The sequence below is a fragment of the Schistocerca americana genome, chromosome 4 (genome assembly GCF_021461395.2).
Source record: "Schistocerca americana isolate TAMUIC-IGC-003095 chromosome 4, iqSchAmer2.1, whole genome shotgun sequence".
NCBI classification, from domain to species: domain Eukaryota; kingdom Metazoa; phylum Arthropoda; class Insecta; order Orthoptera; family Acrididae; genus Schistocerca; species Schistocerca americana.
Genome location: NC_060122.1, coordinates 117658605 through 117682995, shown reverse-complemented (window position 1 = coordinate 117682995; position 24391 = coordinate 117658605). Strand labels below are relative to the sequence as shown.

Genomic DNA, 24391 nt, shown 5'->3' with positions numbered 1-24391 from the left:
GTGAGCTAAAACGCGTGCATTTCGGCCTCCATTCATATCACGGTGTTGGCTCCTCTGCCAACACAACATATGGATGTTAATCGTGGTTTCTTTTTCTGCACACAAGAATTCATTAACAGGACTCTGCTTGTAACCAGACTCGCATATACATTCCAGACCTCACGTCAGTATAGTTCTTCCCTCTTCACGCCAGCCTGCGTGAGCTAAAACGCGTGCATTTCGGCCTCCATTCATAACACGGTGTTGGCTCCTCTGCCAACACAACATATGGATGTTAACCATGGTTTCTTTTTCTGCACACAAGAATTCATTAACAGGACTCTGCTTGTAACCAGACTCGTATATACACTCCACTTTGAGGCTTCACTAAGGCGCTGCCATCTGCGGGAACGGTTCAAAACTTCACCAGCGCACAGAACAAACATCAAATGTAAAGCACCAACAAGTACGTTTGTCTATGTGTACTAATAGCTTTTTATAAAAAAAATGTGAAGCATTAGTTATTGAACGACGCTCGTACATATCTCCACAAACCTACCAACAAACTGTCGGATCCCTGTTATGCAGAAGCAGTGATGTTTTTCGTTCCAGAGACGGACAAACAACCTATTAAGCAGGTGGTCAGAATGTTTTAGCTCATCAGTGTACAAGACGCCCTGGACTGCCACAATGTGTACAATCTGTTGTGATAACGTTTCATCGTTTAGATTTTGCATAATAAAATGGAGGATGCTGTCGTGAATGATAGTAATCGTGTTGGGAAGAGGGTGGTGAGCCAGAGGGCGTGCCCGGCTGGGAGGCGAGCGACACGCACCGCGGCCAGGACGCCGGCTGGGCACTGCTGGACGTGGCCAGCCTCGCCATTGGTCGCGCTGGCCGGGCTGCAGGCGTCGCAGGAGTCGACGCCGTCCGAGACCACCTCTTCCGTCCGCACGGGGCTCAGCGCTCCACCGGCAGGCACCGAGTCTCCGTTGCTCTCCTCTACGTCCTGTGTGGCACAAAGTGAATATTTGTTTACTTGCTGCTGCCATTTGCAAATGACTTGTCACCTACTAAGACGGATCGTATTTTCACAATACGAAATTGTATAAGGGTCACTCCAAAAGAAATCCATACTACTTTTGTAAAAATACAGCTTTCATTCCGCATGTGTGAAAGTTCTACAGTGTGTAGATACATCCTTCCCGCTTGTTTTCAAACTTAGTTCAACCTGTTCCTGTGAGTGGCGCCGTCACAGCATGTATTCAAGATGGCTCGTCAGAAGCACCGTGCTGTCATAGAATTCCTGTGCTGTGAAAACGAGACAGTGGGAAACATGCACAAGAGGTTGAAAAAGATGTATGGAGATGCTGCTGTCGATCGCAGTACAGTTAGTCGGTGGGCAAGCAGGTTACGTGATGAAAGCGGGCACGGCAATACTGAGGATTGTCCTCGCAGCGGCACGCCTCGTGCTCCACACACTCCAGACAATGTGCAGAGAGTTAACGAATTGGTGACTGCTAACAGACGCAGCACAGTGAACGAATTCTCACGCCACGTTGGGATAAGGCAAGGAAGTGTTGCAGAATACTGAAAGTGTTGGAGTTAAGAAAGGTTTGTGCCAGGTGTGTTTCCAGGATGTTGACAGTGGCTCACAAAGAAACAAGAAAAACGGTATGCAGCGAACTTTTGGAACAGTTCGAGAAATGTGGAGATGAATTTCTTGGAAGAATTGTGACTGGTGATGAAACATGGCTCCATCATTTTTCACCAGAGACCAAGAGGCAATCAATGGAGTGGCATCGTGCAAATTCACCCAAGAAAAAAAAATCAAAACCACACCTTCTGCTGGAAAAGTTATGGCTACGGTGTTTTTCGATTCCGAAGGACTCTTGCTTGTGGACATCATGCCAAGTGGAACCACCATAAATTCTGATGCATATGTGACGACACTGAAGAAACTTCAAGCTCGACTGAGTCAAGTTCGACCAGATCGGCAAAAGCAGGATGTTTTGCTGCTGCACGACAATTTACAGCCACATGTCAGTCAAAAAACCATGGAAGCGATGACAAAAGTCGGACGGACAACACTGAAATACCCGCCTTACAGTCCTGACTTGGCTCCATGTGACTATCATCTCTTTGGAAAACTGAAAGAGTCTCTTCGTGGAACAAAGTTTGAAGATGATGACTCCCTTGTGCAAGCTGCCAAACAGTGGCTCCAACAGGTTGGTCCAGAATTTTACCGTGCGGGTATACAGGCGCTGGATCCAAGATGGCGTAAGGCAGTTGAGAGGGATGGAAATTATGTGGAGAAATGAAAATATTGTCCCTAAAGGATGCATCTACACACTGTAAAACTTTCAAACATGTAGAATAAAAGATGGATTAAAAAAAAATACTGTGCATTTCTTTTGCCGTGACCCTCGTACATCTACAGAATGGGAAAGTTATTTGATATTTCTTATTCGTAATAGATATTAACAACATTGCAGCCTTAAATGGATTAGAGACTTCAAAGTAATTAAGAAATGAAAATCTTAAAACTAACGGTTTAGGAACAGAAGACGGCAAAAGGGTGTAACACATTATATCACTTTGATATATTATAAATTGGAGATAATTTGTACAATAACAGGCCCATATCGTTAACGTCGATATGCAGTAGGATTTTAAAACATATATTGTGTTCGAACATTATGAATTACCTCGAAGGAAACGGTCTATTGACACACAGTTAATATGGGTTTAGAAGACATCGTTCCTGTGAAACACAACTAGCTATTTATTCATATGAAGTGCTGAGTGCTACTGACAAGGGATTTCAGATCGATTCCGTATTCCCGGACCGAGCGAGGTGGCGCAGTGGTTAGCACACTGGACTCGCATTCGGGAGGACGACGGTTCAATCCCGTCTCCAGCCATCCTGATTTAGGTTTTCCGTGATTTCCCTAAATCGTTTCAGGCAAATGCCGGGATGGTTCCTTTCAAAGGGCACGGCCGATTTCCTTCCCCATCCTTCCCTAACCCGAGCTAGCGCTCCGTCTCTAATGACCTCGTTGTCGACGGGACGTTAAGCAACACTAACCTAACCAACCGTATTCCCGGATTTCCGGAAGGCTTTTGATACTGTAACACACAAGCGGCTCGTAGTGAAATTGCGTGCTTATGGAATATCGTCTCAGTTATGTGACTGGATTTGCGACTTCCTGTCAGAGAGGTCGCAGTTCGTAGTAATTGACGGAAAGTCATCGGGTAAAATAGAAGTGATTTCAGGCGTTCCACAAGGTAGTGTTATAGGCTCTTTGCTGTTCCTTATCTATATAAACGATTTGGGGGACAATCTGAGCAGTCGTCTTCGCTTGTTTGCAGATGATGCTGTCGTTTATCGACTAAAAAAGTCATCATAAGATCAAAACAAATTGCAAAACGATCTAGAAAAAAAAAATCTGAATGGTGTAAAAAGTGTCAGTTGACCCTAAATAACGAAAAGTGTTAGGTCATCCACATGAGTGCTAAAAGGAACTCGTTAAACTTCGGTTACACGATAAATCAGTCTAATCTAAAAACCGTAAATTCAACTAAATATCTAGGTATTGCAATTACGAACAACTTAAATTGGGAAGAAGACATAGAAAATGTTGTGGGGAAGGCTAACCAAAGGCTGCGTTTTATTGGCAGGACACTTAGAAAATGTAACAGACCTACTAAGGAGCCTGCCTACACTACGCTTGTCCGTCCTCTTTTAGAATACTGCTGCGCGGTGTAGGATCTTTACCAGGTAGGACTGACGAGTACATCGAAAAAGTTCAAAGCAAGGCAGCACGTTTTGTATTATCGCGAAATATGGGAGAAAGTGTCACAGAAATGATACAGGATATGGGCTGGAAATCACTAAAAGAAAAACGTTTTTCGTTGCGGCGGAATTTTCTCATGTAATTCCAATCACCAACTTTCTTCTCCGAATGCGAAAATATTCTGTTGACACCGACCTACATAGGGCGGAACGATCACCACGATAAAATCAGAGCTCGTACGGAAAGATATAGGTGTTCATTCTTTCCGCGCGCTATGCGAGATTGGAATAATAGAGAATTGTGAAGGTGGTTCGATGAACCCTCTTTCAGGCACTTAAATGTGAATTGCAGAGTATCTATGTAGATGTTGTTGTAGAATAACAAGCATCTTTCATTTAAGAAGGAGAAATGAAAGATAATAGGAAAGTACATAGATCTGCATTAGAGGTGCCACCACCTAGCTACCTGGGGTGTGACGGCTTGGCAAATCATCGAGCCTGCCATATTCAAGGCAACATACAAAATATTTCTTTTACACTCATTTTATGGTGCACATCATGTCTGGTGGTGGTGCTGGTGATGAGTTCATATGGGAGCAAACTGCTGAGGTCATCGGTCCCTAAGCTTACACACTACTTAAACTAACTTACACTAAGGACAACAAACACACCCATGCCCGAGGGAGGACTCGAACCTCCGATGGGAGGAGCTGCGAGAACAGTGGCAAGGCGGCTCGGAGTTCGTGCCTGCCGCACCCGGCCATCATATCTGCTCCCTACTGAAATGTAACTTGGGGGAGGAAAATTTCGTTCATATTTCCAGTCGACGCCACTGTTTATTAAAGTTGTCACTACTAATTTGCATCTGAATTATGCAATACGTGTTATCACATGTAAGTAATTATTTCACTAAACAAGTGTTGTAGCTAATAAAGGAATTTCTTTTGAGCTATAGTTACATGCAACACATCCATTTAACATATAGTGATAAAGGTTGGCCATCACATTTAGTTATATGTTTCAGTATTCAGTTATCAGCCACCTTACAGTAAAATTGTAGTCAGTTTTATAAGAAGTATTTTTATTCAAGAAATATGACAAAATTACGATACCCACAAAGAACATATTACCAACATTTTCCGTGCATGTGACACTTAGTTGTATTAACTTCTACCTAACTCAGCTCCAACCTTCTTATCTCCACTTATACAACAACAATTTTCGGTTCCCAAACTAATTTGTATGTATCCAAAATTATTAGGGAAAAATGTTTAAGCATTCTAAAATACTTTTTTGTAAAATTTAATACGATTTCAATAACCAATTCTTGTAACCTTAATCATGAAATACATACCGTCAATAAATATCTCAATTACTTCTCAAGTTACTAAATGTTATGTGTTTAATCCGGACCATTAACATCGTAACCTGCATATTCATAAGACGTAAAGGAACCGATGGCCTTTGTAGTCTGGTCCCTTCAATCCCCACAAACTAACCAACCATAAGACGTAAGATAGTGTACACACATCGAAAAAAAAAGTTTTGTTTCACCCCAGTTCCCAGAACTCCTGAAGATAGACGTTGGCTGTCGATACCGTATCACAGACACAGTCCCTTTCACTGTTCAGAGATATCACTAAGCCCGTCCAAAGATGTAAACAACCATGCTTGAGCAGCGCCTATTCGGCGGAAGGGGTCCGACAGCCGATCAGTTCCAGTCATTCCACCAGGAAGGAGGTACACGGCTCGTGTTGTCTATAGTTCAACCATGCCTAGAGGGTCAATAAAGCGGTTCGATCGCGTCCGCATTGTTACTTTGTGCCAGGAAGGACTCTCAATAAAGGAAGTGTCCAGGCGTCTCGGAAAAACTAAAGCGATGTTGTTCGGATGTGGCGGAGATACGGAGGGACAGGAACTGTTGATGACAAGCTTCGCTCAGGACGCCCAAGGGCTACTACTGCAGTGGATGTCCGCTACCTACAGATTATGGCTCGGAGGAACCCTGACAGCAACGCCACCAAGTTGAATAATGCTTTTCGTGCAGCCACTGGACGTCGTGTTACGACTTTCAACTGTGTGCAGAAGGCTGCATGATGCGCAACTTCACTCCCGATGCCCATGGCAAGGTCCATCTTAGCAACCACGACACCATGCAGCGCGGTACAGATGTGCTCAACAACAGCCACATGGACCGCTCAGGATTGGCATCACGTTCTCTTCGCCGATGAGTGTCGCATATACCTTCAACCAGACAATCGTCGGAGACGTGTTTGGAGGCAACCCGGTCAGGCTGAACGCCGTAGACACACTGTCAAGCGAGTGTAGCAAGCTGGAGGTTCCCTGCTATTTTGGGGGTCATTATATGCGGCCGACGTATGCCGCTGGTGGTCATGGAAGGCGCCATAACAGCTGTACGATACGTGAATGCCACGAGCAATAAAACGGGCAGAAATGTACAGGTACCGGAACTCTCGGAACCGAGGTGATGCAAAACTCTTTTAGATGAGTGTACTTTAGAATCAACTAATATTGTCCTTTAAAATTTTAAATATTTGTAAAATTTTACTAATATTTTGATAAGTAATCTCCAATGATCGAATTTTATTTGAATTCACGTTTTCCCAAACTGTTATAAATTTTGACACTCATTATTTCCTTTCTCGTATTTTGTTTTGGTGTGTATTTCTTTGAAAGAAAGTTATTACAATTATATTGTGCTGGCGGTACAGACAATAGTTTAAAGTTTTTTACTATCCCAATGCTGCTGACATAACGCATATTATATATAGTGTTTTAGCATATAATAACTAGTGTTTTAGCTATACCTGGCACACAGTGGAAACAGTCAATATAACCTCTTCTATCTGCTGGTGAAGTACTCTGTTAAAGTGTTACTAACGGAAAAGTAGCTTATTTAAATTACTACAAGTTTTCACTACTTATATATCTGTTATGAAATAATTGATCATACTGGAGAAGGATTAGTTGATCGAAACATTTATTCCTTTTATACATTCAAAGAGTTCATAAAAAAAAACAGTGTTTAGTAGTTCTCAGATATGCTACTAAATTCAACCACAGTTTTAAATTTTACAGAAAAGATCACAGTTTATTCCATCCGACTATATTTATTCATGTCTCACCTTTTTCTTTTGATCTCTTACAATTTATATCATGACTACAGCTCTTCATAATTTGAACTTCTTGTGAGAGAGTTACTTTATGTAATTAACTTAAGATCTATTACGTGAGACAGTCATACTGAATATTAAAGAGACGTCTCCTCGGGAATCTTGGTCTGGAGAAATAAATGTGACGTGTTTTGGCGAATAGGTTTCTTTCGTTCTGTCAAATAACAGGTGTTGATTTACAGCGTTTAGTACAACACTATTTTCGAGATACATACAAATAAAATAACTTGTTGATTTCCCAATACATTATCTCCTCTAATTTTTTCCAAAAGGCATTTACAGGAGATTTTACAGCAAGTTCATTACGACATTAGTTCACTATCGTACACAAGTATGAAATCTTGATTTGAACCATTTCAGTCGAAGCAACTGTCTCCTAGGTATCAGATTTCTCAAAATTCAGTCACTCTCTTGAAATCTTCTGATACTGTGAACTTCACATAGCTTTCAACAACCTTCATCTTCCCCCACTGGAGTCCTATATTATTTCATCTAACTTCTGTCCAGTCTCGAATAAATTGAACACCTGTGCATCTGTTATACAAAATGAAAGCTAGGCTACCCAAACTCCCACATTCGTAACCTGCCGTATCAGTGAGGACACACTGAACTGTCTACACGCGAACACACACTCCACTCCCTCTCTCAACGGCATTACAGGTTAGCACACCTATATTAACAAAATCTCATGGAGATCTATCGTTATAACTAACCTGACTGCTTCCCATGTGACCCAAACTATTTTTTTCTTTCTTTACGAAGACGTGCTGATAAGTAACACCTCCAAATTTTTTATGTGAAAACTCGAAAAACTTTTTAAATAAAACATACGTTATTAACTTTCTATACCTTGATTGTTCATGTGTACAGGTTTATTTCGCTACAGATTCCTCCTGGCGGCAAAAACCTTTCTCTGAACGGAAGACCACTTTGTTGATACCATCACTGAAGAAAGTTTGACACTGTTGACGGAGCCTAAACCTCAGCTCTGTTTCCACCGCTTCATCACTGTCAAAGTGAAGTTCGCTAAGGATTTCTGTTAAGTTTTGAAAACAGATGAAAATATGATGGAGCCAAGTCGATACTATATGGAGGATGATCGATGAAGATTGTTGAAGATTTCGCCACCGCTCGTGTGTAGTATGGCACTGTCATGTCGAGAGACAGGGTGGTCCACGAGTGGTCCAACTCTTCGAAATCGAAATACGATTACAACACACTGTTTCTAAAGCACTGAACACGACTCAATGTAACACGATACAACTGGGTGTCATCTAGCGGCAGAGGGCTGCTAACATGTAAACAATGAGAATAAAGCTGTAGAATGTTTACAACTTTCGTTTTTACTTAAACAACTTTCGTTTTTACTTAAACAACTTTCGTTTTATTTAAGAAGGTTTAAGAGTTTTCACATGAAAGATTGGGAGGCATTACTTTTCATTACGCCACCGTATTTTTCTCCCTAAATACAGCCCAGGCTCCTCCATCGTAAAGGTACGTCAATTCGTGTTTATTCCCATCACAAACAGTTCGAAACTAAACGTGCTGCCATTTTCAAATCAGCCTTCTCCGCCTAAACCTTCGCAACTGTCACCCTGAATCAGTCAATATTCTCTTCTTTCCTACTGCAGATCGTTAGTATTTAGTGAAGTTCCGTCTCCATCCTGTAAAAGAAAAAAACTGGTAGCCAAGATCGCAGAAATACTTTTTATTCCATGATTACAGGTTTCGGCCAAACTAAAGCCACCATCATCGGATCCGATGATGGCGGCTTTAGTTTCGTCGAAACCGGTAATCATGGAATAAAAAGAATTCCTGCGATCTTGGCTACCAGTGTATTGTTTTACAAGCATCTAGATCGCTGCCACATGAGCACAATGTGCTCCCTACAAAGTCCCCATCTTTTTACGTTCACTATCACAGTATCCACGTTTTAAAAGAAACAACCGTTTTAGGGAATTTCTGGAATTTTTTAAAATGAAGATATATGTTAACAATTTGAGAAATGTTTACAAATTTTCATTTTTTAAATATGGTTTCGAGCTTTGTCTGCTTTTTAAATTGTTTGTATCGGTGTATTTTATCGATATCAACTCTTACTTGCCCTGCCGAGAATAGGGAGGAAATACGAGAGAAACACCTGCTAGAGATAAGGACGCCTCGTTTCCGCGAGCGTGGCGGTGTCACTGCAGCTGTGGATAAATGAACTGTAAACAGATACATAGCGCTAGTGGTGGAGAGACACAGAGCGTACTCACGTCCGACTTGAAGCTGCCGTTCGCGCGGGCCACCCCCAGCTGGTAGATGTTGAGCATGTGGGCCGCCTGCACGTGCACCATCAGGTCCCACGCGTCGTGGAACGAGTCCTTGCACTGGAAGCACAGCAGCGCCGTATCCTCTTCTAAGACAAAGGACAACACAATTACCCTAAATGTTATCAGGAGAAGCAAAACTGGCGTTCTACGGATCGGAGCGTGGAAAGTTAGGTCCCTTAATCGGACAGGTAGGTTAGAAAATTTGGAAAGAAAAATGGATAGGTTACAGTTAGATATATGGTAATTAGAGAAGTTCGGTGGCAGGAGGAATGGACTTCTGGTCAAGTGAATGCAGGGTTATAAACATCAAACAGCGGTAACTTAGGAGTAGGTTTAAGAGCGAATAAGAAAATAGGAATGTTAGGTAGCTACTATGAACAGCATGGTGCACGCATTAAAGTAGCCAAGGTAACATGAAGCCGAGACCCACCACAGTATTACTAGTTCATATACCAGTTTGGTCCACAGATAATGGAAAGATTCAAAAAATGCACGATGAGATAAAAGAAATTATTCCCATAGTTAAAGGTGAGGAAATTTGTGATGGGTGACTGGAATTCAGTAGTAGGAAAAAGAAGAGGAGGAAAATTTGGAATATGGACTAGAGGAAAAGAATGAAAGAGGAAGCCGGCTGGTAGAATTTTGCACAGAGCGTAATTTAATCACCACTAACAATTAGTTTAAGAACAATGAAATGTATACACAGAAAAGATCGGGAGACGCTAGAAGGTTTAAGACTGATCATATACCGGTAAGACAGAGATATAGAAAACAGATTTAAAATTGTAAGACATTTCTATGCGCAGAGGTGTACTCTCACCACAATTTACTGGCTATGAGCTTTAGATTACAACTATGCAGTATCAAAAAGTAGGATATTAAGAAGATGGGATCCGTATAGGCTGAAAGAACTAGAGGTTGTTGAGAATTCTGGACAGAATTAGCCAATAAATGACTAGAACAGAGGAAAGGAATACATTAGAAGACGAATGGGTAGCTTTCAGAGATGAAATAGTGAAGGCAGCAGAGGAACAAGTAGACATGGCCTATTACAAACTCTTGGATAACACGAAAAGTGTTGAATTTAATTGATGAAAGGGGAATTATAAAACTGCAGTAAATGAAGCAGGCGAAAGGGAATACAAGCGTCTAACAGATGAGATTGACAGAAGTGCTAAATGGCTAAGTAGGAATGGCTAGAGGACAAATGTAAGGATGTAGAAGCAAATTTCACTAGGGACAAGGTAGAAAGAGCTATTGATGGACTTGGGAAAGCCAACCATGACAAAACTCTTGCATCTTGTGGGCAAGATGCTTGAGACAGGTGAAACACCCTCACACTTCCAGAAGACTATAAAACTTACAATTCCAAAGAAAGTAGGTGCTGACTAGTGTGAATATTACCGAATTATCAGTTTAATAATTCACGCTTGCAAAATGCTAACACGAATTATTTATAGAAGATTGGAATAACTGGTGGTAGCCAGCCTCGAGGACGATTAGTTTGGATTCTGGAGAAACGTAGGAATTAGTAACTCTACAGCTCCTCTTGGAAGATAGGTTAACGAAAGGCAAACCAACGTTTATAGCGATTGTAGATTTAGAGAAAGCTTTTGACAGTGTTGACTGGGCTACAGTCTTTGAAATTCTGAAGGTGGGGGAAGTAAAATATAGGGGACGAAATGATGTTACACCTTGTACAAAAACCATATGGTAGTTATAAGAGTCGAGGGGCTTCAAAGGGAAGCAGTGGTTGAGAAGGGAGAGAGACAGCGATGTAGCCCATCCCCGATATTTTCTATCCGTACACCGAGCGAGCAGTAAAGGAAACGAAAGAAAAAGTTGGAGTAGGAATTAAATTTCAGAGAGAAGAAATAAAAACCTCGAGGTTTGCCGATGACACTGTAATTCTGTCAGAGACAGCAAAGGACTTGGAAGAATAGTTGAACGGAATGGACAGCGTCCTGAAAGGAGGATACAAGATGAACGCCAACAAAAACAAAACAAAGATAATGCAATGCAGTCGAATTTAATCAATTGCTGCTGAGGGAATTAGATTAGGAAACGAAGCAGCGTAGTAGATGACTTTGGTTATCTGGGCAGCAAAATAACTAATGATGGCTGAAGTAGAGAAGATATAAAGTGTAGAATGGCAATGAGAAGAAAAGCGTTTCTGAAGAAGAAGTCTTTTATGACAGTATTTGTATGTAGTGGAGCCTTGTATGGAAATGAAACGTGGTCAGTACACAGTGTTGGCAAAAAAAAGGGGTAGATACTTGCGAAATGTGGTGGTACTGAAGAAGCCAAAGATTACATGGGTAGATCTGGTAATACACAGTATTGGAAAAAAAAAGGGTAGAAACTTTCGAAAAGTGGTGCTACCGAAGAAGCCAAAGATTACATTGGTAGATCTGGTAACTAATGGTGAGGTGATGAATATAACTGGGGAGAAATGAAATTTGTGGCCCAATCTGAATAGGAGAAGAGATAAGTCGATAGGGCACATTCTGACACATCAAGAGATCACAAATTTAGTACTGGAGGGAAGTGTGGGGTGTACGAGTCGTAGGAGACCAAGACATGAATACAGCAACTAGATTCAGAAGGATGTAGGTTGTAGCAGTTATTCAGAGATGAAGAGGCTTGCACAGGATAGAGTAGCATGGAGGGCTGCATGAAACCTGTCTTAGAACTTAAGACCACAACAAGAACAACAACAACTACAAATGGGATTTATACATAACCAAATTACCAGTAACACTGTCTTCTAATATTGTTCTAAGATTACTAGCTGTGCTTAACTTGCCAATTAATAATTACACAAATGGGTAAATACTGCTGGCACAAACAGTTAACGTCATAAGCTGTCTGTCGGAGAACATGATCCATAATTTTGTAATCTCCATCAGCGTCCTTGATTCATGTTTTCCGTCTAGTTGAGAGGAAAGCAACGTTACGACAACATAAACACATTAACAGTTATGCATTATGTCTGTGGTGTCACCGCCAGACACCACACTTGCTACGTGGTAGCCTTTAAATCGGCCGCGGTCCGTTAGTATACGTCGGACCCGCGTGTAGCCACTATCAGTGATTGCAGACCGAGCGCCGCCACACGGCAGGTCTAGAGAGACTTCCTAGCACTCGCCCCAGTTGTTCAGCCGACTTTGCTAGCGATGATTCACTGACAAAATACGCTCTCATTTGCCGAGACGATAGTTAGGATAGCCTTCAGCTACGTCATTTGCTACGACCTAGCAAGGCGCCATTACCAGTTACTATTGATGCTGTAAAACATGTACCGTCAAGAGCGATGTTTACCATTTATGGATTAAAGTTAAGTATTCCACCAGCTACATCCCTTTTTATAAAGTCTAATTTCCTTGTCCTGTTCCAGACCCCATGCCAGCCTGTGTGAGCTAAACCGCGTACCTTTCGGCTTCCTCTAGTAAACCAGGTTGGCTCTCTTGCCAACCCACAACAATGTCCACTGGACAGGAAGACACATTGAATTCCACAATGGAAACAGATCGTTACATAGTGTCCATAAGGCACCGAAAATTGGAAGAAAGCGTTCTAGTTTGCACGCTTTCTCACATATGGGCCACTAGGCAGAGGGTGCCAAAACTTTTGGCAAAAATGTTGTTACAATTTATCCATCTAGCGTCAAATCGCGTTTCTCGGCATGAGCATTTTCATGAAAAAAGAAGACGTTTCCATATGAATTCTGAGTCTCTCTTATCTGTCACTTCCAAAAGCATTTCCACGATAAGTATTGCGTAGTGCCCCTCTTTTTCTCTGCTCCTTTGAAAGTGAACAACAACAAAAAAATATATATATAGCGGTGCACTTTATGTAAGATGAGACTGGATACACCTCTTTCGATAATGCGTCAGTGGCTTCCAGTAGCTGCTTTCATAGTTTTTCATCTGTAGCGTGGAAGGGTAGACCCACAGATCACGAACAGCTCGATGAAGACTTTTTTTTTTTTTTTTTTTGCTATGGGTTTATGTCCACATTGTGCAAAGTTTTTACTATTGTAGCGAAAACCTTTCCCATAGTTAATTCTTAATATACATTCTTTCTTATAGATGTACCTCATCTACTGCTTAAAATCGCCTGTAATCCAGTATATTGTGAGCTACATCAATGTATTCATTTGCTGATGCCGTTTAACAGTTGCGTTATGGGGAAGTTGAAGGAAAACAGTGCTCACTGCTGCTGGCGGTGAATTTACACTAACGGCAACGCTACCTAAAAAGTTACAAGGCACTGTATTCATGATTTTTCTTATAAGCCAAAGAGCCTCTTCCACAGATCACGTTGATATTCGGCTATTGTAATTTAGGAACGTGTGTCAACATAACAAAGAAAAATCCCATTGCTGGTATCGCCATTTGTTTTCCAGGCCTAACGATTCCTTTCCTGTTCGAATATTTCACTTGGGGCAAAAGGCCGCAGCTTAGTCCCCATTGGAGCCACGTTGCTGCTGGTGTTTATAGAAGAAGGAGGTAAAAAATAAATGATGCATGTATGGACTCGGTTAGGTCATGCGTAATAATCCTCCATGAGTGCATTACAGTACACCTGAGTACTTTGTGCGATAACACATAGGTGAAATAGTGCAACTGATTTAACAATTTTTATGTCAGTCCTTAGCCCGTACTACCAAAGCCCACCAGATGACTGTAATAGTGTCAGTGGTATTAAGTGCAGATATTTTTATTGGTGACTGTGGACAGTGTACTGAACAACATAACATCAGTATTTACCTGATTTGCAGAGTAACAATTGTAGCTATTAGGAGTAGTGTGCTTTTATAAGGATTGTTAGTACCTCCAAATACATGTGGCAAGAACAAACCATCAATGCTAATTTTCCGCTGGGCAGCAAGTCAGGTGTTGAATTTCGATAAATGGAGGCAGAACGGTCAGTCTATACTGACAGGAGTAGTGCCCTTAGTGGCGCGGTTACAACTGTGCACAAAACATCAGGTAGCAAATTCTGTCTGCCGGCCGGTGTGGCCGAGCGGTTCTAGGCGCTTCAGTCTGGAACCGCGCGACCGTTACGGTCGCAGGTTCGAATCCTGCCTCGGGCAAGGCTGTGTGTGATGTCCCTAGGTCAGTTAGGTTTACGTAGTTCTAAGTTCTAGGGGACTGATGACCTCAGAAGTTAAGTCCCATAGTGCTCAGAGCCATTTTTGAGTAAATTCTGCGACGCTTTGTGGGAAGACTGTTAGGCGCAAAGAAAAACAACGAACACCCTGATGTCGTTAAATATTAAGGTACCGATAATCACAATATCTGCGCTTATACCCCTAACACCTTCCATGTTTCTAGTCTCGACGCCCGTTTATTCTAATCCAATCTCATTTTCGGTGCTGTTACGCTCCGCAAGCTGTCTCTTTGTGCTGGCGCTGGTATTCGTTGGGCGGCCTTACTCATTTTCAGACCGTTGTGGCACTTGCAGGTGAAGCGCAGCTTGCAGTACGTCTTCTTGTGCTCCAGGAGTTCATGGAGGTCGGTGAACATCTCACGGCAGTTACCGCAGATCAAGATGTCTGGATTACCTGAAACAACAATGTAGTAAATAGAAAGCGACCAATGTGAAACCAGTAGCTTAACAAAAGTTAAAGTGACTCCGACTTATTTGGGTAATTCAGGAAGGGCAAAATGTGTGGTCCAGACACGATAATGTTCGCACCGTGTATGTTCGACGTCAACGTGCAGTGACCACTCAGACGACAAATGGCAGCACTAGAAGTGGAGGGTACATAAAGCCTAGCATGGGGGAAATAGTGAAGTCGTTGTAATTTGGGAACTGGGTCATTTAACTGATGTGAGTAAGGTCATTATGAATGGCTCCCATTCCCAAGTGTGAAATCATGTCTGAGACAGCTAGGTCTGTAAACTGTTCACCTGCTGCTGTGTTTAAAGTACGCCATGCATGGCACAATGGCGCTATCCAAAACCGGCGAAGAAGTATTCGTGGTGCACTAGAGGCCAAAGATAACAGGAGTGAACATTCTGCGGAGATGTGTACCGATGAATAAAAATACATCTGTTGAGAAACTGAATGCCCAGATGAACCTAGGGGCTATCAACAGTGTCACAGTGTCTTCTCAGCGACCGTTCAGCGAACGTTGCTACGTATGGGCCTCCACAGCTGGCGCCTGGATAATGCACCCACGCTGACTACTGTTCATCTGCGATGAAGACTGGAATTTGCACGCCAATACCGTAACAGGACGTTCACTGCGTGGCGACAGGTGGCCTTTCAAGATGGATCACACGTTAAGGGGACCACACCCTGTCTATCTAACCCATGTTAATTTAGGCAAGTATTTGACCCATTTCTGAAAAAATATTTTTACTGTATGTTACACGATGCTAATAGAGTCAACTGTACTAAAATCAACTTTAACCATTTTACAGTTTTTAAGAAATACTTTTTTAAATTTATTAAGAAAAAAATTAATTTTTTTCTACAGAAAATATTTTTGTGAGCTTCCTGATGGGGGAATAGTAATGAATGTTGTACTAGAGGTGGCTTTTTATGTTATGCAGAGTCTCTGAAAATTTCATTCATTTATCTATAATAGTTTCTGATATAATGGGACATATGTCCTGAACATTTTAGTTTCGGGAAATTGCTTCAAAGAAAAAGCTTTTGAAATTAGTTACTTATAGTTAATTAAAACTGTCCTGCTGCATATGATTGCCCTTCTTTGGAATTTAGCAGGTCTTCCGGCTTCTTCTTCACCTTCCTGGATGTTTGTCTTGCTTTCTTGGCCATATTAGATGCAGACCTGTCTGCACCGGGTATCCTCATTTTATCACAATGTTGCAGCCCAGTGTTCGTATTTTCACCTGGATTAATTCCCAGCTTTTTCAGTACCCAACACTTTCCATTTTTACCACAAATGAATCTAATAACAGCATCATGAACTCCTAGTTTCATTGTATGCATGCCTACAAATACAGTTTTAGGAAGGCGGTTCCAAATTATGCTGTTGAAACATTCATTTGGGTTCTATGTCTGCCCATGCAAGGTCAGGATGAGGCAAGTCTCTGAAAATAGGTTTCATTGCTGTAATAACAGCAATAGGAAGAGTAAGCTGGTGAGAATAAGGTTCTCCAGTTGCCTGAGCCCTATTGCATTTGCACCATGAATTTTCTCCTGAGGGACACAATCCATGACATGGCTTATCATCATTAGAGGACTTACGGAAGAGTATGGCCAAAACATCTCTCTTCATTGCCTCCAGATTTTCTTTATTTCTCCTAATTGCCTGCACATAGTATTCCTGCAAGTTTTCTATTTCGGTTTTAGTTAACTGACCCGGTCAACAATTTTTCATCTTCTAATTTTTTTCCTCTCATATCAACAGTTAGTTTTCTCAGTCTTGTTCCCAAACGTTTTTGAACATGGCCTACGCATTCTATTTTCTTAATAATGGCATCTCCATATGGCTTAGAGTTCACCACATTCTTGTATACCTTACTGTCAGCATCGCCCAAATATTTTGTGTACCGCACGCCTCTTGCTTACACGGAGTGATGAAATATTTGGTGTACTCCATGAACTTCCATACCACCACTTGTTCCTCTAAAATTAACCACACAGTTGTGTTCTTTATGTTCATTGACTTTACAACATTTGCAATATTTAGACAGTGTCTCCACATCTAACATTTTACCGGTGTCTACACTCGTAGCAATCACTACTCCATTCAGAGAAGTATGTCCTATTTCTGCCAACTTCCAGCAACAACTGCAATATCCGAGCATCCATCATTTTCTTCCACTGCTTCCCTAGCAGCCAGTTTCATGCTTTCCTCACTGACCTCACATACAGCTTTCTCTGATATTGCAGTCAGTTTTTCAAATTTATTTGGTGGCTGATGTAAGTTCATCACTGAACAAAATGTTCTCCCTGCAGCCATGCCCTTGCCAATTGATCGTAAGGCATAAACTAATCTAATATTTATTTCATAAGAGCCACTTGCATCTGGTTTTAAAGAACTCATAAATGAAATCACAGCTGAGCATTTAGAGCAAATTAAATCCAAAGCAATTGCAAGGACTTTTCTCCCACTGGCGCTCTCACAAATTTTCACACACTGTGACTCACCACACTGTCTTCATTGTACAAATTTAGAAATTACATGTGATAATATTCTAAGATTTATAATAAAGTTACAGTAAATTCGTTGTAACTCTCTTGAAATGGTGAGAACTTGTTTGATGATGCACTTGTTGAAGAATTACAATTAGAAACATCGTTGCCAGGTGACATAACCTCTTGTACAGAAATCTTTCTAAACTTGATTCCTCTAAATTGTTGTTTCTTGGAAATGCCTTTACGTTTCGTCGTCTTCAATAAACACAACAAAACACACATAAAGAAGCAATCACACTTGACCAAAACTAACCGCGTGTTTGAAAGCGTGTTGTTTACAAACAGCAGAAACAAAAGAATACCGACCGTTGCATTCCATGTATAGTCAACACGGTCCCGAGTATAAAAATATCTCTAAAGTGCAATGTAGGGGATATAAAGATCTAAAATATATGCAGAAGAGTGGGTGACAGAAAAGTGGGCGTGGCACATAAACACGCGTGGTAGGAAAATGCTCTTTACATGCTCTAAAAAAAATTTTTCAGCAAAATCCTTTTCAGAGTACTTTAATAAAACCTTAATCTATCGAAATATGATAAAAGCCGAAAATCGATTTTTTTCGACCTGAACCACGGTGGGTTACCCTTAAGCTCCATCAGAATGAAACGCCTGAAAGCAAACACCCTGCAACAATCGTTGGAAAGGTCAAGATTAGAAGAGAAAACATTATGGTCTGGGGATTCTTCAGATAATCTCGTCATTCTGTAGGACACAATGGACCAAAACAGTATGCATCTATCTCTGGGGATCATGTCCTCTCTTGTACTCAGTTTGTTCTTCCTCGACACGTTGGCATCTACCAGCAACACAATGCACCACGTCCCACAGCTCGCACTGTATGTTCGTGGTTGGGAAAACGTCAGGATATGTTTACCATATTGCTCTGGCCACCAAACTCCGCCGACTTAAGCCCAGTTGAGGATCCGTGGAATTTCCTCGGCCGTCACCATGGATCCTGAACCGAGAAACCTGGCGCAATGGGTCGCGGTGCTGGAGCCAGCACGAGTTCACATCCTTGTCGATACCTTGGAGAATCTCCCTGACTCTCTTCCTGTACCTTTCAAAGTGGTGAGCGCTGCAAAAGGTTGTCGTTCGGGCTGCTGTCAGACTAATGTGACTGTACAGTGTGAAACTACGCTGGACAATGTTCCACGCACCTTAACGTAGGCAACCCAACTTACATCATCTGCACCTTTGCCTACCGTAAGGCGCATGAAGTATTTCGTGGAAGCTGTAATTCTCCACCCTGTGTAAGCAAGGAGACATACATTTCGCATTCTTCCTAACAGTTTCGTGGATAATGTGTCTTGAACGGAGACCTGAATTCTGGGACAACAATGTTGAAATGTTGGCCATGGTACGATCCAAAATTCAGTTCACTCAATGAAAAACATATTCGAACTTGTACAAAACCCTGAAGTATGAATCAATGCTTCGATGTAGACTCTCTTCCTATGGTAGTTCATTACATTAGTTACGTTGTTATTCTACAGCAACCATCTGAATATTGCAGCGATATTCAGCTGCAGTCTTAATAATCTTTCGGACTGCAGATGGTTAAGCAATGGACCGAGAACAACCGATTGAGACCTTCTCTCTCCGTGGATAAGACATTCATAATACCTAAAACTGTGCGGCTTCCTGTTTGATTTCTCCTTGAACCATTCTCGATCTGCCTTTTCACGTGAAACGTATTTTACAAAAGAAGACAGTGTCACGTAAATATCACCACTGATGCGGTACTGCCATTTTTTCCTTTGAACTGCTGTAGACCTATGCTTTAGCGATTTCCATCTGCTTACTCAGGCTTAGTGATTTCGGTCACTTTGGCAGGTCATTTGTAAGTCGTTCGATTCCAAATTGATTCTGAACTTCCAATTGTCAGTCTTCATAGTTTCTGCGTGGATAGTGATCACACGAAATGGCGTTGTCTCCCTTGAAGCACTGTTTTTCAAGAGACGGAGCCTAACAATAATCTATATTAGTATATTCATCTTCTGCGTTGCTTCATTGTCTGTTCTCTTTGAACTGAAACTGAAGAAAACAGCTAATCTCCGGTACGGACCTAAAATTGGAACTGTCATGTAGATCTGTGTTTAACAGGAATTTAAGGATCATTATCACACAGCGACATGTAACACTGAAATTTACAATTTCAAAATGAATGGAAGACTGGAAGAGAAACGGAAAAGAGTGAAGAAATAAAGAGAAAGGTAAGACTTTATTTTCACCGATACTATACCATTAAAAGCCATCTCTTGCCCGTTGAACGCAAAAAGAACGAAGCACTAGTTCCTACATGATCCCGTAATATCTCCCATCCTCAAAACATGCCTAGGAAAACGATACGCACTGCATTCACGCCTATTGGCGAGTTCGGTATTTAGACGGGGTAGTAACACGTTATCAACGGCGCTGGAGCAGATGCCATCGGTGAATATTACACAGAATGTGTTCCAGTCAATTTTATGCGCTTAGTTGTCTCCTCAAAGCACAGCGTTCATTTGTTTCTTCCAATTATTAACTAAATATTTTCCGGAAAATAATTCTCGCTTGGATCAAGCAATGATCTTGAATCTTCTGCTTGGGTCCTGAAATTTTCTCACATCCCGGGATTTACGAAGGAAAGGGCCACTGAAATTCGAACCCGAGACTTTTTTCCGTCTCGCAAGCGCCGGAACCGATAAACACAGACAAAATTATGAGTGCAACGGAGTTTAGTTTTGGAGTGACTATGCAGATGTGGAGGAGGAAAGGAACGGCTGACCACGTGCGGCGCCTTTAGTGACACACCACCCAGTATCTAACTGAATAACTTCGTCCAACAACGTGATATTTGTTACCTTTATTTTTGTTGGTATAAGTTTTTCTCTCATCCAATTGCTTACGAGGCTCACTTGAGTCGTGACATCCAAACTGATTTTCAGATGTCAAAATAAGACCAAGTTGAATACACAGGAGGACGGTCGCTGCTAAACTTCTGCTCAACTGAGACTGTGTATAAATGTAATAAAATAAGGAACATTCTCTCTCTCTCTCTCTCTCTCTCTCTCTCTCTATCTCAAAGGATGTGCTGCAGACTATGCATAAACAATAAACGTGGTGAGTAAAAACCATTAATTCCTGTGCAGGATACGTGACTTATATCGTTACTCGACAAACACAGTGGCGCTGAAACCCAAAAGATCAAATTAAAGACCCTGACTAACTCACAGACTCCAAGAGAGATAAACTGGTACGTATGTACAGGGTGACACACGGGAGACGGACGGTTTTGAACTGCGTAGTACTGAGGGCGCGGTGGTGGGCGGTGGTCGTGGTGGGGCTAGTTCTGATCCACACAAGACGCCATTTCATTTACTCAGTCACTATGGAACAGTGGGACTTGTGACGTCGAGTGTTTGTCTATAACGTTTTCGTGAAAAGTGGTGAGTCAGTTATTGCTACACGGCGATTGTTTCGTGCGCATTTTGATGTCGGTCGACATGGAGCTGTTACGAGCCGTATCACAATCCTCAGGTGGGAGGAAAACTTCAGATCAGCTGGAAACATACTGGAAAAGAAGCATCTTGGCCCGAGACGCAGAGTAAAGACACCAGAAGATGTTGAAAGGATAAGGCAAGCGGCAGTCAGAAGCCCAGGACGGTCAGCTAGACGTCATGCTAGTGAGTTACGAATCAATCGTGAATCGGTTAGACGAATTTTGCATGAAGAATTAAAATTCCATTCCTACAAAATGCTCATTGTCCAACAACTTAAGGAAACTGATTTTGCTGTACGAGAAAACTTCGCTTACAGAATGCAAGTGATTTTGGGATCGAATGAAAATGAAATTTTATTGATGAGCGATGAAGCTAATTTTCATTTAAACGGGACCGTGAATAAGCAAAACCTACGTTACTGGACACCAGAACATCCACACCATATCCACCAGCGTCCTCTACACTCAGAAAATGTAACAGTGTGGTGTGCTCTTGGCTCTGTTGGCATTATTGGACCTTATTTTTTACTTTTTACTGTTAATTCGGTTCGTTACGATCGTATGCTTGAAACATTCTTGAAACCAGAACTAAGAATATGACGAATTCCTTTAAAACACGTTTGGTTCCAGCAGGATGGGGCAACATCGCACACCACAAACACTTCAATGACAGTCGTTAGACGCATGTTTCCTGGCCAGATTATGTCACGTTTTGGCAATGTTCCTTGGCCTCCCAGGTCTCCCGACTTGTCAGTATGTGACTGCTTTCTGTAGGGGTACCTTAGGAACTGTGTCTATAACCACAATCCACGAAATTTGGACGAGTTAGAATGCAATCATTCAAGAAATTGCTGCCATCCCTGCAGAGATTTTAGTCCGTGTGATGGAGGATTTTGAGAAGAGACTTGAGTCCTGCATTCGAAATGATGGACATCACCTTGATGACATCATTTTTCACAAATAACTTTATTAACTAAAATGGCAAATAATGAGCTTTGATTTTGTGTAAATACACATGCATTAATTTTAAAGTTAGCTGAGTATTCTTTCATTAAAAAACCGTCTGTCTCCCGTGTGTCACCCTGTACTTGGCTTGGTGAGAGGTAAAGAAGATATGATTGCTTCCACGTGAGTAAAACTAACACTCAGATGAGAATTTTTATGTTCTATTGTAAGTGTAAATTTTGGTAATCGAAAACATTTCTGAGTGTTCTTATACATATCAAGTTCTAAGTTTCATGAAAACTAATTCCAGAGGCATGAGTAATAATATAAGAATACAAATATGGAAGGAAAAGTCTCAAAAAGAAAGTAGACTTATGGAGCAAAGGCTGCATTAGATTTAAACACATAATAAGTTCACCGATCGAGTTCATTAATTAATGAATTTTGTTTAAAAGTGGGTGAATAAAGACGTTTTCTTATCTAAAAGGCGGAGTACTTGTTATATTTGACCTTTTTTCGTAATCGCGGGTTGCAGACTTTGTTGCCAGTGGAACAATGTAAAATATACTACTGCTATTGCAGTTCAAGTTAATTAATTTGTATTAAAAATATTGTGCAAAATGTCAATGATAGATCATATGAAGCAAATGCTAAAGATGTTACATAAATTATGCAGACTTACACTAATCTTTGCTTGCATAGATGAACAGAAATGTAATTCCAGAATGAGATTTTCACTCTGCAGCGGTGTGTGCGCTGATATGAAACTTCCTGGCAGATTAAAACTGTGTGCCCGACCGAGACTCGAACTCGGACCTTTGCCTTTCGCGGGCAAGTGCTCTACCATCTTTTCTTTTATTATTATTATTATTTTTTTTTTCGCCCTAATGAACCGCTGCAGGAGCAGGACGACGGGTAGGGCAGGGGTCGACACCCGAAGCCTGGCCATCCCGCCGCCACGCCCAAGCAACGTGTTCGAGTTCGAGGATCGAAGGATCAGGAAGAGGATGGAGTGGGTTTGTCGATGTTGTTCTTTTTATTTATTTATTTCTTTAATTTTTATAACATTTTTTGTGTATTATAGATTTATTTTTGTTTCATTACAAAGAAAGATCCTACAACTGCCGTAGCCGAGCGTCCGAGTCGTCTTCTCGTCTGTTGGGAGGGGTTCCCCCCTATTCCGTCCGTAGAGGATCAATATGCTCCAGGATTCTTCTTCATTTTCAGCGTCTCATACCCGGAACGCCCCAGTGAGCAGGAGGATCCGCAAATAATGAACCTAAATAATTTGCGAAACGAGTTCTGTACTTCGGGTGGCGGCTGAAAGCTGCATGTGTCGTCATCAATAGGGACCAAAAGTCGAGTGTGCCTTTGGGAGCATCGCAAAATATGTAGTAAACGGCCATGCCTTTTAGCCAGTTAACGGCGTTCGTTCTGGTTGATGGAAAGTATACGACGTCGGGGCGCAATACGTCATCAGGGGAGATAGACTCCGGCAATCGCCGCAAGAGTAATGCCAGTATGCGCTGCGTCAGTAGCCAGCACTCGCTGGTCGCGGCACACGTCAGACGGTGTGCATCCGAGTCAGCGACTGAGCATGTCGGACACAAGGGGTCGTCCGTCAGATGTATGGAATGTAACCTCTGACGAGTAGCGAACTTCCCATTCACAACTACGTACCACAATGAACGCACCGTCGTAGGTAGAAAAGGCGTGTGTACCGCTCGCCACACCCTGTTCCAGGCAACTTCAGGGTGTCTGTGGGTGACCGTATTTACAGGTTGCCGCTGCTGATAGAGGCGATAGTAATCTTTTGTGCTGGGCTTCCTTGTCGTCGGAAGTTCTGAACGTAAGTAGCTGAAGTCAACAAAGAAGTCTCTGATGTGGGTGAGTGCCGGTGAAATGTGTCCTACAGAAACCGGGGGATGCCGAGAGTGTGGTGCCACTTCCGCTATCAGGGAGCCCGTCAGAGTGGCGTGGGCAGAGGTCCACGTGCGACGCATAGTGTTGAGATAAAGCGATCGCGCACGGTTATATACGTGAATTAAACCGATACCGCCCGCCCGCTGCGGCAGTGTCAGGGTGGCGTATCGGACTTTAAAAACCAGACCGGTGCTTACGAAATGTCCATATGCTGCTTGAAATCTGTCGGCCATCGTAGCTGTCAAGGGAAGGATATGCGCGAAATAGTTCAGTTTTGAGACAAGATAGGTGTTGACATAACGTGTTCTGAGGAGCATATCCAAGCGACGCAGTTTGTTGTCCTGCAGCAGAGCACGTGTCTGGTGTAGGAGCCGGCGGTACGTAGCCGCCGCCGTTCGGCGGACATTGCTATAGAATTGCACTCCTAAACACTTGAGTACGGGCACCTTGTCAAAGGGCACCGCCGTTGTGTGGGAAATCCCCCCTCCGACATCCATGTACTTTGTCTTCTTCACGTTGATGACGCTCCCAGCGACCGCCCCGTACTGGCGTAGCCACTGTAGCGCCATATGCATTT

The 24391-nt window shown here is 42.1% G+C and overlaps 1 protein-coding gene across 3 annotated transcripts in view; it reads right to left on the bottom strand.

Annotated features, from left to right (window-relative positions):
- Window positions 1-24391, bottom strand: part of LOC124612605 (RNA-binding protein Raly-like) — a 395826-nt gene that overhangs the window by 14297 nt on the left and 357138 nt on the right. For 2 of the 3 annotated variants that reach the window (XM_047140895.1, XM_047140894.1), the window contains exons 7-9: window positions 14725-14853; window positions 9228-9370; window positions 815-988 (exon numbers count right to left, since the gene is read on the bottom strand). In XM_047140895.1, the coding sequence (XP_046996851.1) occupies window positions 815-988; window positions 9228-9370; window positions 14725-14853 (446 nt within the window). The remainder of the gene's footprint in view (window positions 1-814; window positions 989-9227; window positions 9371-14724; window positions 14854-24391) is intronic. The other variant, XM_047140896.1, reaches the window with a different exon arrangement.